The 19,084-nt window shown below is 50.0% G+C and overlaps 1 protein-coding gene across 1 annotated transcript in view; it reads right to left on the minus strand.

The window, feature by feature from the left end:
• The window catches only part of LOC144153411 (alkaline phosphatase, tissue-nonspecific isozyme-like), a 107,953-nt gene extending 97,166 nt beyond the window's left edge, over positions 1-10,787 (minus strand). The window contains exons 1-2 of the mRNA XM_077685059.1: positions 10,778-10,787; positions 10,397-10,698 (exon numbers count right to left, since the gene is read on the minus strand). Of these exons, the coding sequence (XP_077541185.1) occupies positions 10,397-10,698; positions 10,778-10,787 (312 nt within the window). The remainder of the gene's footprint in view (positions 1-10,396; positions 10,699-10,777) is intronic.
• Positions 10,788-19,084: the final 8,297 nt, after the last annotated feature.

The raw sequence follows: 19,084 nt of genomic DNA on the forward strand, positions 1-19,084 counted from the left end.
AGTGGCTTAGCTCGGATATGCCAGGATATACGTAGCGTGTGCTAAGGTTCAGCTGGTTATTCTTGGCTTTCCTGGTCGTCTAGGATTAGCTTATCATGCTTACTGCTGCTTCAGTGACACACACACGGTGTACGCATTATGTGACACATGTGTATTTATTTTTGCTCAACGTCTGGTTGAACACTGCAACTCCGGCGCAGCGTCAGACTTGACTACTGCGTAACAAAGGCGCACAGCTGGCCACGCGCTGGTGCAGTGCTTCTGCCGCGGCTATGACGTAACTCCTCTAGAATGAGCAGATCGGCTAGGCGGTTGTTCAGCACGGCTGTCCAGAAGCCACGCCAAAATGCTCAACCTCGACCAGTGCAGCTCACGCTACAAAATGAGATCACCAGGAGTGAGAATTTTTAGACAAACATCGTGTGAAACGTTCTTCTTCGAATATTGAACAACCTATTTTCCTATGCGCTACGCAGTGGCAGAGTTGCAGCATTGCTGGAATTTCCTTCTCCAGAAGTTCATTCGACTGCAAAACGGCGCACGCCAAGTCTGGCAGCAGCGCAGTGGAAGCTGTCAAATCATGGGTGGTGATGCCGCATCTCATGTTCTTGGCAGATGCTATACAACGTCGAAGGTAAAAGCCAAGTGTTTGCTTCTTTGCTACTAAATAGCTCTGGGGTTTTGTGGATAAGCAGCGGTTATTTTGAGTGCCAGCTGCAGTGGCCACATTTTGATGGAACAAACCCGAACACACTCGCTTACTACACTTTCGCGTATGCTAACTGGCCCCCAAGTGTACAAAAATAATCAGTAGTCCACATCTCGATATCCCTTGCAGTCTAAACGTGGAATTGTGGTTTCGCAGACAATCGGTTAATAGCACATTTGGCGTATGCACGTTGTGGTTGTCTTTCACAACTTCTGAAGTAGGAGCAATGGGGGTGACACAATTGCCACCACGTCATGTGTAATATGAAGTACCAAAGCACGAGAGTTCCATTAGTTGGGACTCTGTTAATTATTCCGAGAACATGCAGGCCCGTTTATCCCGTTCCTGAGCATTTATAATAGTGTAATGTCTTGTAGTTTGCAGTGCAGACTGAAAAATGCAACTTTTATTTTTGAAAACCACTGCCCCCAGTTACATGTACTGTTTGTGAAATTCTTTTCTACTGCAACCTACATTATTCTCGAGTACTCCAGTTTTGTTTCTACTACAGTCTACTGCGACAAACGGCCGCCAAGACCACAATATTTAAAAGATGAACCCAGTATGTACACCCACCCATTTTTTTGCCAATAGAGAGTTTTAGCTGACCGTTTTTGACGGTCCGCTCCGGTATCGGCGGCCCGCTCGGCGCAACCGGAACCAATGCCGTTCAGGGCCAAATGCGCCACGCATGCGCAGTGGCGGCCCCGCTCGCTATCGAAGCGGAGTGTACCGTGAAAAACGGTCAGCTAAAACTCGCTATTATGAGATTTAGCGGACCGCTTTTCACGGCCCGCTGCACTCCGATAGCAAGCGGGAGCGCCACTGCACATGCGTGGCACATTTGGCGCATTGGCTCCAGTTGCGCAGAGCGGACCCCCAATACCGGAGCGGGCTGTTGGAAACAGTCAAGTAAAACTCTCTAATATCACGGGAGCGTCCAGCGTTCGGTTGATCAGCGCCGCGTGATGGAGTGCTACGGCAAGCTCCCCGAGAGTAGCCGCATGCGCACTAAGCGCAGGCCGCTGCTGCTGTCGTAGGCTGTTCCAAGAGAAAACGGCCGCCCCAGACTTTTGTTATTTCCTTGCCACACTGCCTGCCATAAAAGAAATTTTTCTTCAAGACCAGTCCTGTGGCGCCAACTGAAATGAGTTATCCGCGTTGCCGAACGAACCTTGCGCTGAACGAACCTTGCGTTCGGTGATAGGTTTGTGCAACATCTTCTGCGTCAACAGTACACAAGATGCATCAGTTTCTGACTATTTGCGTCAAGTTTTGTCCACCCCAGATACTTTGGCAGTTCCTGGCAGTGAGGTGGATTCACATCCTGTCACCAGCGCTGCCGAACACACATTATTAGCGTGTTCAGACAAAAGTTATGGGCAGCTGAGTAACACAAACAATCATGTGAAAAGAAAAAAAATGGCAGCATCTACACTCCGTGGATGATAACGAGGGTGCGGAGTACGGAGACTCGAAATGACACCCAAGTTGATCACCGAGTGACATCCGATTTGCGCCCCGACCGTCATTCGATTTGAAGGAGCCATGAAGAGAAAATGCAAGTTGGTTTTATTCGAAAGATTTCGTGTTTTATAGTGCCCCCAGCGCTTGTACGGATACAAACGGTGCTTTATTCACTGAGAAATTAAACAATTTAGGTTAAAATTTTGATTTTCCCGCTCAATCGTGCGTTTTCGTGGTCCCAAGTGACATCACAGGAACCGACCGCTCTGCAGCCTAGAGTATCTTCATTCACGCATCCGCCGTACAGGGTAGAGACACGTATACGCTGGCGCCGCTATTTTCGGTTGCTCGCTCGCCTCCGAAACAAGTCATTGTGTCAAAACCGCGCTAAAATTATCGCCGCAACGCGGTTTACTGAAGAAGTTTGAATCATATTGTCTGTTTCGCGTTGCTAGGTCTCGTGGGAAACGAAAAGAATAACGTTGGCCCAATTGCGGCGGCATTGGCCCAGCCCGTTGGCCCAATAGCGGCGGCACGGGACCGTTCAAAGGTTGTCTCCACCCTGTACAGCGGTATTGGTTTGTTCCCGCGTTTCTTTACGTTCCGTAACCTGGATGTCGCCACCATACCGTGGCAAGCGTTTGCTTTGTTTTTGCCCGCATTTAAACCTGGCTTGTTTTTGTTCTGGGAGAAGATATTCGTTCCCTGAAACAGTGCTCGCTCGACAAATGGGGTCACGTAAGAAACCGTTGCTTGCGTCAATCGGCCAGTGTCGTCTGAGACAACCCCAAGCCCCGTAGTGCTGTGCAGCTAAACCAAGCATGCTGTGCGCCGTACGAACAGCAGAACGCATCAGTACTTCTATGTTTACATGTGCTTTCGTAACTTCGACTGTTTGCCCCATCATTCTTATTGCTTTGTAAAGAATGTGCCCTAAATTTAAGCGCAAATCGCTCGTTCGTCTGTCGCTCTACCTAGTTTGCGTCTGCTTCTGCCAGCCTCCGCCAATCGCAGAGCTTAGCTCATGTGACATCATAGGTTCTGTTGCGGGAAATGAGCTGGTGGGTCGCATGACCATTCCCGTTTTTCCTAATTATGTAGCTTATTTGAGCGAAGTTTACGTTAAAAGTGGTGTCAGTATGATTCTAACGAGACAATCTTTTGAATGAACCAAACTTGTGTTTTCTCTTCATGGCTCCTTTGAGCCGTGAGGTGCACGTTGATTATTCCCTAAATGAAACTGCAACTCACGGCTCAAATTGTGCCTGTTTTCTAGTGTTTTGGAGTGTTCTTGTACCCTTTTAGGTAGTTTCAGCACCGATTTTCGCTTGATGGTGGTGTGCGCAGAGATGGACGCGGGCGGACATTGGGAAGTCCTCATCTAAACCGCACCGTTACAGGCGATGGAGCAAGCCGTTTGCCTCTTGGGTGCTAACTCACGGTCATTGCCCACTGGATAAGACGACCCGATACAGGCTCGAATCCTGCCGGTGCCTGTGTGATTTTTTTGCGGTTGTAAATGCTATGCGCACGGACGCGGACGGACAGTGTGAGGTCCTGAGGTACTCCGCACCTAAAAGACCTTGATTATTTGATGATGACGACACGCTGGAAGTCGTGAGCGAATGAATGAATTGACGGCAACGGAAACATCAGTAGATAAAAATGAACATTTTTTGTTGAGCTTTAATAGTCTTCTAGGCAAAGGGGATGCCCGCAAAAAGGAGCACATAAAGCTGCAGATTCAGAGCCTATTAGTTGAGGCAGCATACCCCCCGAATGATACAGATCCTTGAGCACACACTGGAGGCCCATACCCCCCATGTAATACAGCTGATATTTGGCGGCATTTTTATCTTGACCTGCTCGGTCTAAAGCCGACACTAGCATTGTAGTCAGTTTTTGAAGTCTGAACCAGTGGTAAACACAAAAACGAAGAAGGCACACATGGACAGCCCAGCTTTCTACATTAATTGTAATCAGTTATTTCCTCTGTGTATTGAACAAGAATTATTTTGTGGAAGCTAGTAATTTTTTCGCTGGGCCCTTGTAATTTGGGGAGCAAAATGGGCAATGAACATGCTGTGGAACAAATGTCTCTGCATTTTTTTGTGACCCTTTTTAACTAGACGCTGCTGCGTGTGTGTGTGTGTGTGTGTGTGTGTGTTAGCTACTAGGGAAAAATAATGGTAGCATTGTTCGTTCCTTAGGAAAAGGGTGCAATTTTGCCAAAATTGATGTTTAATAATGGACTTTGATGTGCACGAAAGCATTACAAAATTACGCTCAACAAATACACCCACGTATGGAGGTAATCATCTCAACAATCATTATTTCTTTGCTTTATGTGTTTTATATTTATTGTATCTAACTTGTCCAGCAAGGCCGTTATGAAAATTCTATGCAATTCACAGGGCCTTTTCCAATGAAATCAAACACAATCAAAACTAGGCTTGTGTTTGGAAAACACTTGTTACTGATCATATATCGGCAGTTATGCATTCCGTCACAGCAAAATACATGTTACTTAACAGGGGACCGCATAAAAATATTAGTTTAATTTGAATTCATTCAAACCCACTTCCAATTTACAGAACCCAGACCATAGAAATAGGCACCAAAGCAGTCTCTCACTTTGTATGCTGTCTTAGAGGAAGCATTAGAGCCGTGCCGATTAATTTGTTGCAGGGGCTGTTGAATAACAAAGACAGGCTTACGTTGTAATGTCCGCTGCATTTAGTCTGGTTTTTCATTGCCGGCCAAAAATTATGTGCCTTTAGTAACGAGAAATAAGGCAAAATTTGGAACTGGTGTCCGTAAACAACATGAAATGTCAAAATGACGACAGAACACACAACCGCTTTGTCAACCGGAAGCACGTGCCCAAAATTGAAAGCAAATCAGAAAAGAGTTCCGGCAAATTGCCAGAATTGCCGGAAATTTGTGCAGTCGAGAATAGGGCCCCGGGCAAAGAAATTTTTCTGTCCGCGTCAGCAGACAATTCCCAGGCTACTACTGGCTACGCCCTTGCTACAACAATAAACTGCTGGCGCCGTCAGGGATCGAAACTGGGCCGGCGTAGCGAAGAGGAGCGAGAGCCCGTCGTCTTGCGGCTAAGCTACGCCCAGATTTGTAGAAGGTGGAGATGGACGTTTGTTTGGATTCAGCATCTAGGGAGGAGGAGGGCGCTCTTTGGCGGCTATGCATGAAAAAAAACGCATCTCCATGAAGTGACTCATGACGAGTGGGAGAAGCATGGGGATCGTTCTTACCCCAAATCACCCGTGAGAGTGCTTACTGCTGCTAAAACAATTTCCCATCCAGTCTAATATAATTCCATTTATTCCAATCCAATTTATTTCATTCTAATGCAAACCAAATCCAAATCAATCAAATCCAATCCAAACCAATGCTCCTTGCGCATGCGCAGCACGGCTCTCCAAGAGCTCTCTCTCTCTCTCTCTCTCTCTCTCTCTCTCTCTCTCTCTCTGTCTGTCTGTCTGTCTCTCTCTAACCTTTTGTGAACCTTCTATTTTGTTCTTGTTAACCTTTTGTGAACCTTTTGTTTACAGATGTTTCGACTTACACGGTGCTGTGCGTCTCTCTCTCCCTGTCTATCTCTCTATCAAACCTTTTGTGAACCTTTTATTTTGTTCTTGTTAACACTTTGTGAACTTTTTCACAGATGTTTCGATTTACGTGGTGCTGTGCCGTGATCACGGACGCCGGACAAGCCTCGGCCTTAAGGTGGTTCGCCGTAAATGAGTGAAAAGGAAGCAGTGGGAGAGATGACGGCAAAGACGCGGTGTCGCCCTCCCTCTCATCCTTCGAAAGACGCTAAAAAAAGGCCACCAATAACGGCACGTTCTAAACTGCGCAGTGAGGTGCCGGCACGTGCGAAATCAAAGCAAGGAAAAAACAACAGGGGCGGTATTCTCGAGTTTTGTCCCTTTTGCGTCCCTTTCAAAAGTGTCCCTTTTGGCGAACCCTGATTGGCTAAAAGCTAACAACCGGAACTGACGTAACGCAAGCGCGACAAACCTACTGCCAATGCCCACTGCTTAACCGGAAGTACGTCACGATGAAAGGGACTCAAAAGGGACGTTTTCAAAAGGGACAGTTACGAGAATACCGCCCCAGAACTCCCACTCGCGCTGTTGAGGCAGGGGCCGAGCGAGCACTGCCAGGGCGGGAAATTTGAATTCCATTGGGAAAACCTCCATTGAATTCATCAAGAGAGGAGTGAGACGGGGAGGCGAAGAGCGTGATGGCCGGTAGGAGCGAGCGGTGTTGTGCCAGAGCGCCTGGCCCAAAGGCGTTGCACGAGGCGACGCGCCGACAGCGAGGCTGAGTCACGCCTCTCCCTTTCATCGCTGCGGCGCGGCCGACTCCTGCATCTCGAAACGCTGCGGCGCGGCCGACTCCTGCATCTCGAAACGCTGCGGCGCGGCCGATTCCCTCAGCGGAGAACGACCCAAACAAGGGCATGTCGCTACGCCCGGAGGCGAGGTCACGGAGACGGCGGCGGCATCGCTCTCCCTTTCCCCATTGGCGGCGCAGCTGACTCAGCGCTTCGCTACCATTCGTCGGAATTCAAACTTCAGGCAGCGAGAGCCCTGATTGGAGCATTTCGAACTTCTTGGGGCCACAACGAACTCCCGGGCTATAAAAGAAGCCCGGAGGCTCTCATCGTCGGCTTTCCTCGGCGGCTTCTCTCCGGCACCAGTCTCTTCGGAAGCACCGAGTGAAAGGGTGCTGTCGCCTTTGTGCGAATGATGTAACTTTTGCTTACCCTGTAAATACTGTATATAAATGTTACTTCAACTCTTCGTCGGCTCGAGGACTTCGTCGCTCTGCTCTGCGCCGCGTCGATAGCGGACGGAGCAAGGCAACATCGCTACACCGGTGACTGCGCTCGGGTGGCCAGTCCCAACAGTGGTGGCAGCGGTGCGATGGCCGATTCCCAACGTCGGTGACGAGCTGAAGGCGATTCACAACCTTGGCGACCGCCCTGGGATGCTCATTCCCAACCTTGGAGGAACGGTGGGATAGTCATTCCCAACAGCGGATGTCACTTGTGTGAATTCAAGTGACGCCGCATGGGTAATCGTTGTGGGTGTCGTTTACAGCTTCGCAGTCCAGCCACCTTCACACCATGGATTGGAGCAAATTTGTTTTTGTAGAAAAACCACTGTGGCTTTCCCAAACCACAGCTAACGAATAAACTTTATAATACGGTTTTCTACTCCTCAGAATTCCGGCATTTTGCCCGCAAATGTAATAAAAAAATTCACCCTACCTCCCCGAAGGAGATCGTGAGGAGATGCGAATGCATTTCTTTTGCGCGAGAGTGCGCGGAATTTATAATTAATGAGGAGACGGTGATTTGTAGCGTAACCATTTATTTAACACCACGCGGGAGCTCCGGCGAGCTCCCGCGATGCGAGCGCCCTAACACGCCCGAGCGCGCTCCTCCTCTCCACTCACTCGCCGCTGATCCTCCCGCACCACCTGCTCCGGTTGCAAAGGGAAAGGAGGAGCGCGCGCGCGCTCGCAGCTGTTGCTATGGGAGTTGCTAGGGAAGAGGAGGAGCGCGCACGCTCGCAGCTGTTGCTATGGGAGAGGGGGTGAGAGCGGTTAGATAACACCTGCGGGCGCGAGGACAGGAGGCGGACTCTCAGCCTTCAACCTAGCGTCCGGGCTAATTCCGACTCATGCGGCATATTCACCCCTGGTGAGCCTGGGGAAACATTACTGCGTTGTTGTTGCCCTAGCAACGCCACCGCCATGTTGGCCTTGAAGGCGTTATAATTGCCATGGCAACAATGCGAGGGCGCGCAGCTTGTGTGAGGGAGAGGTAATGCTCTCCCCTCTCATGCCCGTTGGATTCCTTTCCCCCTCCCCGTGTCCCCCCTTCCCACCCGGCAACCGCCGCCGCCACCCCGCTGCCTCCAACGGGCAAGCCTCGCTCCGACGGCACGAAGCCACGCCGCTTGAGCAGTAACAAGGCCAGCTCGAATATCACTTGAACACTTTATTCGCGTTACGTGCGCGAACGCAACGTGCGGCGAGAAACACCGATGACCAATACAACACAGACAAGGTTGTCTGTCTTCAAGCACAGCACACGCACGACACAAGTCCTATCGTTCAGCTCAGCTTCACGTACGGCATACGAACGACTTTCTCACCTTTTGCCAACAGCACTCAAAGAGTCTTCGCGTTACGATTCACCCTGGTGTTCTTGGCGTCCCTTTTGCAGCACCGTAATGTCCGAGGAAGCACAACGAGCACATACGAGAAATCGCCCACTACATGAGACGCGCGCCGGCCTCGCTGTTCGCCGTGCGCAAGCAGCAACTGCGGTGACCGTTATCGCGCATGCGCGCCCCCAGTCGTGCAGGAGAGAAGCGGAAAAAAAAAATAAGAGGAATTTTTTCCCAGCGCCACTGCCTTTAGGCGCGCAATAATAGAACCGAAACTAGAAAAAGTAGCATTGGCTTGGCGAGGACGCCGCACGGCGCCTGACATGGCTCGACTAAGAAATGCATTCGCATTTAAAAGTACTCACGGGGAGCGCCTTGCTGAATATGGCGCCTTTTCTGGCTCCTTTTCAAACATTCACTTCAAGGTGGCGACATTTTCGGCTACCTTGGCAATTTCTTGGCGACTTTTCCACCTGACGACTTGGCAACCCTGCATACGACGGCGCGCGCTACTCTGGCGTCATCTCCCAGTGGGCTGTCGCCACGGGCCACGTCTCGCGCGGTAATTCGCTTTCCTCCTCACACTTTCGCCATACTCTCCTCCGCTTCCTTCCTTGCTCTCTCTTCGGAGACTTCATCATTCTCTGGGTTACACCCAGGAACGACGGCGAGGGACATCGCGAAATCACAGGAGCGGCCGCACTCTAAAAATTCCCCCGCATTTCCCCGAGGGGGAGAATGTGAAAGTGCGAATGCACGGTTGTCGGCCCGCTTGCGGCGCTTGCGCTCGGCCCCCGCAGCCCACCGCCTCGCCGCCTTCTCTTCCATCTCTTCCATCGGGTTTGTAGTATCACGTGTACACCACGCAGTTATCAAGCCGCTATAACGCCGCTGAGTCGCCAACGCACGCCGCTGACGACGTAGTTTGAATGCGTTAAAGATATAAGGCGCGTCACTAACACTGATATCAGCGTCGCGTCCGTGGCTTGGTCGGTAGAGCGTCGCGCTGCGGCCGCAAAGTCCTCGGATCGAAACCTGGCGCCGGATGCTGTTTCTTTTTTAAATATAGAGGAGCACTGCGGACGCCGCCGCCGCCGCCGCCGGCGGTGGATGGTTTGGGGTCGCTTATAAAGTGCATTCGCACTTAAAAGAGTTAACACAGTGCGCTCGGTGCTGATGCCACTTGGTATGCACCGCAGCCATGCATAAAGCTGATTTTAGAGAAGCAGTGACGGGAAGTGTTGCCAGCTTAACTGTCGAATGAATGCGCGACAAAAGACCAAGAAACAAAGGACGACGTGAACACCAGCGCCACGTAGCGGAATTGAAGCGGTTATCTACCGCTTCAGGAACCATCATGCGTTCGCCTTTCAAACGCATGAGCAGGCCTAAGTTCCCCTGGAATTTTTCTTGGACGTGCCACCTCTTGTAGAGCCAAACGAAGGCTGCTTGTGTTTCCAGTAGAAAAAAATATGGTTGATTCCTCTGTCATAGGAATCGGTAAAGCACGAAAGTGAAATGTGCAGCGAAATGTGCAGCTGAGCATGATTCGCGGGTCGGCGGCTGGCTTGTGGGTGTGCTTGGCGAGCGTCGTCCTGTTGGAGGGTCGCGTCGGCAAAGGTGTACTGGCGTCATTGCCGTGACGGATATGACGTCAGTGAAATCTTGGTATATTCCGGCATTAAACACGTTCCTGTTAAAGTATTAACCCCGAAAACAAACAAGCCTAACTATGACGTACTCTTTAGTACTAAAGATTTCCCCGCAAGAACCCCTGTGGGCAGGGGGGCACCCTTTACAGGCCGCTTGCTTCGTTGTAGTGGCGTCATTTCCTTGACGTATATGACGTCAGTCAAATCTCTGTGTATCCAAAATTCTAGAAAGGGAAGCTGGAGATGGTTGCAGATACAGTTTTAGATGGGAGGGCGAAATACAAGAATAATGACTTCTGTATAGCGCGTTACGTTTCACCGCGATGTTTGGACTCTGCCGTGCGAAATTAAAGTCCGCCTACCTTGATGAGTGCCGTGAAAGGGAAGCGCTCGAAGGCGAGTCGGCTCTCCTCTCCCGTATCGCGGTTCTTTTTCTGTGCGCCGTAGATGCGGGCCGCAGTTGCCGTGGACACGCCCATGCCGTCGCCCACGAACAGGATCACGTTCTTAGCCGGACCGTCCACGATGAAAGGCACGGTGGGTTTCAGGAGCTCCGCCAGGGTGCGCTGCCCGGAGGCGCGCCAAAACTCGGGTCCGTCCTCGTCAGGGGGCACGATGCCAGGTATTTGGGAAGGACGCGGTCTCTGCGTCTCGGGCTTCGACGCTGTGCCGCGCGAAGTTAAAGGGGCCGTGGAAACAAAACACAGCTTTGCTTGGATTGTAAGTAGACTTTCGCAACTCACAGAGCGCCATTTCAACCGGAAAACGGTGTTAACAGAACAACAACAAAAGAACCAAATAAATGTACAAGAACTGTCGAATTTCGCGGTGCAGTGACGTAATACGGGATGAATTGCCGTAATATGGGCAAGAACTAAAACTTAAACCCAGCTCCACCCAGTGTCTGCTGCAGCAGCAGAGCTGGCGCCTCTGGTATCGGCCCGAACGCCAACGGACGCTCGCCCGAGAACTGTAGCGCCGTCGCTCGGCAAATTGTGCGGTTTGCGTAAAGGAATTGGCAGCTAACCGTTAGCAGCCGGAGGCTCACTCCCCTCCCTTTCAGAGGAAGCGATCCTGCTAAAGTTGTTGTATAAACCTCCCGTTGGGGAGCAGAGTAGGGCGTCCGTCTTGAGTTCCATAGTAGTGCGGGAAAGGCATCCATCACCCCTATACGCCTCGAGCGCGGCCTGTAGGGGCGCCACTGAAATCCCCCTAGCGGCCCGTTTCGAAAGCAGGCGCGGGAGTCCGCGCCCCGCTCCCCAGTGCCGCCGCTGCTTTTGCGGCACGTTCACGACTGAGATTTACCGTTTGTGGGCGTTTGAAATTCATGTTTGTGTGGAGCAGTCACTCTGTTCGCAAATGGGGTGTGTTTAAGAGAGTGTAAATGTTTCCGACACGATCTTAGTGTGATATTTTCGGTCTGTATAAGCGCCAGGTGTGTGTCACAGGCCAGCGTCGCGGAGCCGGCGTATGATGGAGCCGATTGTAGTTACACTGACCTGAATTTACTAGCCGTGTCTCCGTAACCACCGGGTCCTCAGATGTTCATGCTACGGCTATACACTACGATTTAAATCGGTTTTGTGCGCTTACATAATCAGCGGAGCACTCATACCTGACAGCACGCCAGTTACGTTTGCCAATATTATACCTCAGATATTAATCACCACCATTTACAAGCCAGTCTGTGTTAATTTCGGGAATAATCAACGAAAGTACGATGGACAATGCATAATTATACTCGGGGATGAGCACACGACAGAGTCGTCTTGTCGTGAGGTGCGCGCCCGCAGACCTTCATCTGCTATATATATCCTCTGCGAGCAGCGCGGAGACGGGTTTACAATATAATCCTCGTCCGCCACTAAATGCTTGTTCGAAATATCGTCATATGGCACAGGGAGCCTGCAGAATAAACCAGAAACTGAAATCAGAGGGCCTTATCACATACCACACTCTTCCAACAACACATTTCATCGCTTGCTGAACAGCCTACCCTGCATACTTCCAAAATGCGTCCGCCGTACGATCAGCTGTTCGTTGAAGTAGAAAAACAAAAGGAAAGTGAACGCGAGATTTATGTGTGGGATTACTAAAACGTTCATTGCTTGATTCCGCTCCGCATTTGTACACGGCGTCCCCCTCCTCCCCCCCCCCTACCGATTTCTCGCAAAATAGCAGTGCATTTCGCGTATAGTTGGTCTAGTGAAATCTACCTGACTTAAGTTTAGACGAACGTCTTTAGCATGCCAGAAGCTGCACTGTTGTTTTTTTTTTCATTTCCGTTAGAGCTATTATGTTTCTAAATTCCGCATTGGCACGGCATTTATTTTTCTGTGGTTTCATTTCCTCATTTCCTTGGTTCTTGCTATATGGCGCGTGTGGGCACATATTTAACGACGCACAGGCTTGGAATATACTTTACATTTTCGCATGGTTTATATTCTTATAAAAGGCATAAGTTATTGTCCGGGATTGGGTAATCACATCCCCGAAACATATTTTTCTGCGGCGTATATATGCGAAACGAAGCCGCATTCGTTATCCACGCTGCAAAATGAAGCCAACCTCTCAATGTGCGAGTATCAGGTCTAAACGAGGCGTCAGTAGAATTCATTTGTGCCTGATGTTTTGGAGGTGACATGGGTGATATGTTGCTGCCGTCGCCGACGCCCGGAAGAGCGGCGACGAAGCGCGCAGAACCGCGTCCCCGGGTAGCTCTTGCAGGCGATCGCGTACTCTACGAAGAAGCAGCTGCTTTTTAAGTGACCTAAACGTACTATTTGCCTATAGTCGTCACCATAACAAGTTTTTTTAGGGCGCGGAAAGGCGAAGAGAAGCGAAATAGAACCAAAAAACTGCATGAGCCCCTATCAGTCACGCAGCGCAAATCCCGTCAACGCCGCGGAGAAGCGGCGGCAGGCGGCGCAGCGATCGCGAAGCTCGAGGCGTATACAGTGGAACCCCGCTGAAACGCCCCCCGGACTTACGACGACCCACTTTTTACGACGGATCACTGCGGTCCCGGCAAACTCCCCATAGTAACAATGCATTAAAAACCCCGATGATATGGCGCTCCGGTACACACGGTCCGCTTCATACGACGGACCCTGGCGCGAATAAACCGGTGTTTTCCCCATATTTTACACAGCTTCGCCGCCTCGTCCAGACCTTTCTTTATTCTGAACACCCGTACGTTTGACGCTGCTTGATGGGAAAAGGTTCGCATGCGGGCCAGACCACTTGCTGAACTGACGCAAGCAAGCAGGCGGGTACTCGTGAGCTCGAGTTAACCTTCGACGGCCCCGCGCAGCAGCATTACGCCTCTGATTACGCCAACGCGGCAACCGCGAAGTTCAGGTGGCAGGCGGACCGTAAATTTAAAGCTCCCACCGCGCCGCCGACGGATGCGAAAACACATACGACGCAACCCCATGGCGGTTACCGAACACTGCTTTCCCCGCCCGCTCGATTCAAGTTTCTTCCTTTGGAGACGCCCTCTCTCTCCTTATATCTCTGGTCTCTGTATGTTCTTTCCTCCATGGCTCTCTGGTTATTAGTGTCTTTCAAAGCGGCGTTGTCACTCCGCCTCTTTCTTTGTTAGGGTGCCCGGGTGGAGGTGGAGACACGTTGTCGGCACCGCCATTTGCGGTTACTCGCTGGCCGCAAGTCACTGTAGCAAGCCCGCGCTATTATTTTCGCCGCAACACGGCTTAGAGAGAGAGAGAGAGAATGCATTTAACGGTAAAAGCGAGGTTAGCCGAGCCATATCGCTTAGCATGCTACGCCATATGAGGGAACGAAAACATGAGAGTCTGTGAACTGAAATAAATAAATAAATAAATAAATAAACAAATAAATAAATAAATAAATAAATAAATAAATAAATAAATAAATAAATAAATAAATAAATAAATAAATAGATGAATGAATAAATGAATAAATAAATAAATAAATAACGAGGTAATGCACACAAGTGTTCAAGCACATACACAGAGGTTGGAAGTTAAGTTCATCACAGCACTTGTTCCAGGCCAGTGCTACGCAAGAACACGAGCAGAGCTTTGGTAGCGCGTACGGCCTGGCGTGGGTCCGACCAAGGGCCCATAACTGCCCTTAGTTCAAGGCCTGCGTGGTGTGGTATACACAGAGATGTTTGGAGAGTCTGCCTTGGCACTGTAAAGTTTCGACAGGTACAGATGACATGTTTGATGTCTTCTGTTACATGGCATGTTGGACAGAGTGGTGAAATGTCCTGTTGAATTTTGCTGAGGAAATGCCGTGTGTACGCCACGTTGAGACGAAGGCGGTGCACTACCGCTTCCTCACGCTTGCTGAGCCCAGGAGGCATCTTGAAGCTACTCGCGAAGCTTAAATCATCTTATCTATTTCGCGTTGCTGGGTCTCGTGGGAACGAAAACAGCTATGTGCTATGCACTTTGATCAATGGCGAGGGCACGGGACTGTTCAAAGGGTGTCTCCGCCCCGTTCGGAAATTTGTGTCTTTTTTTTTATGTACATCTTGTACTATCGTTCGTTTCGCTTGGCCTTCGCAGCTTCACCCTCGCGTGTCCTCCGCCATAAAACACTTTCGTGTTAAAAAACAGCAAGGCGCAGAAGTGGCGGGCTAGAAATAACGCCGGACTGCACGAGCGTGGCGTAGCGCGCAGCGATTGGTGGCCGGGCTGGCTCGGACGCTGTGGAGAGGAGGGGCAAAACATAGACGTTTTTTTAAATCTGGACTTTCAGCTGAATGTTCGCAAATCACGCGAGAAGACACTGAATGGAGTAGTTTGAATAAGTTCTTAGTCCGCCTGTCGCGTGAGACCGTCCAGTAGGCCGGCATTTACCAGCACCCCGGTCGTACGACACTCTGGTCATACGGCGCTTTCTCGCGGTTCCTTGAAAGTCGTATTATCGGGGTTCCACTGTAGTAGCCACTGCGGCAGTTGCCGGGGCATGCTTAATAATAATACATGTGCGTATTAATCATACCATTATTTAATTACGCGACATTTATTCAATTTGTTAATTTCATTAGTTCAATTTTATCTATTCAATATTTTATTGTTCAATAATAGGTACGTGCATTAAGCACAATTCCCGTGCTTATCAATCTTAAAAGCCCGTGCAATAAACCTTTTGGCGGCCCGTAATTCTTCATACGAGGCACGCCCGCTTGTGTTAGACACCCACCTTGCGAGTAGGGTACGATGCTCCTATACTGTACAGTACAATGTTCCTGTCAGAGGCCTGCACCGACGTGGCAGGTTATGGTTTGTGTACGCGGCGAGAACTTTCAGTCCTAGTTAGTACTTACAAGGAGAAACGGTGGGCTCAGAAATTGGCGGGCCGGCCCTGTTTCTGGACGACAGTGGCTCTTCAGTAGTCACCTCTGATACACCGTCACGTGGTTTGACTTTGGGACGTGTAATCTCGTCGTCCTTGCCCTGCAGTTTAACTGAAAGGCACCGCGCACAGAGGTTTAAATGCCGCCAGCGACGAGCGAGTCGGCGTTGCATTCAATACTTCACCTGCACTGACACAGGAACTGACACGTTGATGTCGCTACAATGATGAAGTGCGGTGTTTAATTGCGATGCTGGCAAACAGAGAAGGGACGCAAGCGTCCAAGCGCCTACAAAGATTCTACCCTAGACGGTAATACGGAAGCCCTATTTGACCAATCGTTTACCAAATCGTTTTTTCGTGTCCGCATTTATGATGATGATGATGATGAATAAATCTTCATTGGTCAAGCTGGTGCAGATGTTAGGGCACCCGCCCGGTGGGGGGCTTCCCTATTCCGGGATACCCAGAGCTCGGCTGGCGGTCCAGGCCCTCTTCACCAGTTCACGCTGGATCCCAAGGTCCGGGCTCGTCAGGTGGTTCACCCACTGCTTGTAGGAGGGAAATGGCTGAGCGCCCGCACATGAGCGCTGGCCTCGCGGTGACCGCCCGGCACTTAACAAAACCAGCAAAAGGTCGAGCGCTCGTGTGTGCGTGCCTAGAGGCGACCGCCTGGCATACCCAGCGCACGTTTGTCAAGCTAAGCATACCCACTTGGGGATACTGACCAAGATTGCCCAAAGAAAAACTCAAGCGTTCGCCATAATCGTGGCAACACTTCCTCGGAACGAGAAAAGCACGTCATAGCGTACGCCCCTTTAAGATGACGACCAATGATTATCACTTCTAAAGGAAGTGAAAGACGCTGCCACATATAGAAACAATGATGGAGTAAAGGCCATTGCAGCAGTTTAGAAGAAGTAAATCGGTTGCAACGGTGGACCTAAACCGTCGTGATGGTCGTGGAGGTTGCGTACAGCTTTGCTACCTTCAAGTCTTACGCGTTAGTGTGAGTTTCCTTCGTTTTTGGTTGCTTCCAGATTACAGGGGCCATATTCCGCTAGATTTTTATGCACTTTAAAGGAGCCATGAAGAGAAAATGCAAGTTGGTTTTATTCGAAAGATTTCGTGTTTTATAGTGCCCCCAGCGCTTGTCCGGATACAAACGGTGCTTTATTCACTGAGAAATTAAACAATCTAGGTTAAAATTTTGATTTTCCCGCTCAATCGTGCGTTTTCGTGGTCCCAAATGACATCACAGGAACCGACCGCTCTGCAGACTAGAGTACCTTCATTCACGCATCCGCCGTACCGGGTAGAGACACGTATACGCTGGCGCCGCCATTTTCAGTTGCTCGCTCGCCGCCGAAGCAAGTCATTGTGCCGAAACCGCGCTAAAATTATCGCCGCAACGCGGTTTACTGATCAAGTTTGAATCATATTGTCTGTTTCGCGTTGCTAGGTCTCGTGGGAAACGAACAGAATAACGCGTTGAGCCCGTTGGCCCAATTGCGGAGGCACGGGACCGTTCAAAGGTTGTCTCCACCCTGTACAGCGGTGTTGGTTTGTTCCCGCGTTTCTTTACGTTCCGTAACCTAGATGGCGCCACCATGCCGTGGCAAGCGTTTGGTTTGTTTTTGCCCGCATTTAAACCTGGCTTGTTTTTGTTCTGGGAGAAAATATTCGTTCCCTGAAACAGTGCTCGCTCGACAAATGGGGTCACGTAAGACACCGTTGCTTGCATCAATCGGCCAGTGTCGTCTGAGACAACCCCAAGCCCCGTAGTGCTGTGCAGCTAAACCAAGCATGCTGTGCGCAGTACGAACAGCAGAACGCATCAGTACTTCTATGTTTACATGTGCTTTCGTAACTTCCACTGTTTGTCCCATCATTCTTATTGCTTTGTAAAGAATGTGCCCTAAATTTAAGCGCAAATCGCTCGTTCGTACAGTTTGTAAGCTCTACCTAATTTGCGTCTGCTTCTGCCAGCCTCCGCCAATCGCAGAGCTTAGCTCATGTGACATCATAGGTTCTGTTGCAGGAAATGAGCTGGTGGGTCACATGACCATTCCCGTTTTTCCTAATTATGTAGCTTATTTGAGCGAAGTTTACGTTAAAAGTGGTGTCAGTATGATTCTAACGAGACAATCTTTTGAATGAACCAAACTTGTGTTTTCTCTTCATGACTCCTTTAAAGCAAAGCTTTCTAGCGCTTTCTAGCGCTTTCAAAGCTTTCTAGCGTGCGGGACAACAAACTCCCAACGCGTCGTAGGCGGCGGCGGGGTGAGGGAAGAGGGGCGGAGGGTTTCACTCACGGAGCACACTAGAGATGGCGCCGCGAATTTACCCAGCGTTCTCCGCGCGGAATTGCCTGCTCGCCGGCGGCGGCGTCGGTGGTATGGCCAGGCCTCTCAAGCACGGCCGGACTCGACGCTCCTTTCGCGCGAGCGCGGGAGGAGGAGAGTCGAGCCCGGCCGTGTCTCAAGCTTGGACGTTCCCTGGTTTCCCTATTGGCGGTGAGCGCGACCACGGGCGGCGCTGCGACGCGCGCCTCCATGACGTCAGCTTAGGGACTCTCGCATTTGTCGTCTGCTTCACTCGGGCTCGCTCTCCCTGCTTTTTCTTTGCGCTAGGTTGACGTCTGATGCTTGTCCGCACTAGATTTTGCGTGTGCATAACTTTTTATCATAACAAAACACTTTAAATCGCATACACCAGCTGAAGGCATTATTTAAAGTACAGGTTTTGATACCGCTCCGGAAGAAACATTACCGGTGCCGCCCCAGTTTTTGCGAAGCCGGCCCTGTGCGGAGCGCGAAGAGTCGGAGTAAGCGTCAGCTTCAGTGTTCAGCAATCTTTAGAGCAAAGGGAGCCGGCAGCTGTACTGACAACAGCGAAAATGCAAGACCAAAACAAATACCATGCCTTCGGAGCTGTCGGATTTGGCAGATGGTATTACGATATCCGGTAATCATAAGTTAGGAAAAACAGTTTTTGCGACCTCGCCGAAAGATCGAAAGCGTTATATCACATCACTTTACGTTGTAATAGCTTGAAATTATGCCGCCATGCACTATGGGCCGCAAAAACTGTAGGTTGAGTTCCAAATAACTCACTGTGTGTATATGCGCGTGTTGGTTTTATACCAGGCTTCCAACCAGTATGGATCCGGTTTATCGAGCAAAACGAGTAACGTCTACGGTAAATATAGAGTAACACTATGTTTGTTCAGACCTGGAGGGAAATTCGGTACATTTCCCACATCCTTATCTTCCCAATATTCAGATATGCGTCATAGGAAAACTGCGCTCAAGAGGAGGAGGAGCAGGAGGAGGAGAAACTTAGTTTAACAGTAAAATCGAACTGATTAGTGCGCCGGGTCCTCAGTACAGGACAACAGAGTAATTTTCTTCGATTCATAGAACGCCATCCCGAGTAGACTAGGATTTGTTCTTTACGCCTGGAAGGGGTGGCAACCAATAAAGAGCTGTTTGGAAATATTCATCGGTTTCGATTCTTGTAATATATGGACGTACACTATCTATTGCGTTCGTTAGCTAGTATATCACACCTTCAACACCGTAATCATATCATAATTATTTGAGTTCAGAGTAAACTCGTTATGATAACGATGGTTACGGTAGAAATGCGCAGCACAAAAGCCGCCTTCGAGTACTATGGACAACGTACGTTGTCTGGAG

The sequence above is a fragment of the Haemaphysalis longicornis genome, unplaced genomic scaffold, assembly GCF_048455015.1.
Source record: "Haemaphysalis longicornis isolate Haplotype H1 unplaced genomic scaffold, Haemaphysalis longicornis Haplotype H1 scaffold_9, whole genome shotgun sequence".
Lineage (NCBI taxonomy): Eukaryota > Metazoa > Arthropoda > Arachnida > Ixodida > Ixodidae > Haemaphysalis > Haemaphysalis longicornis.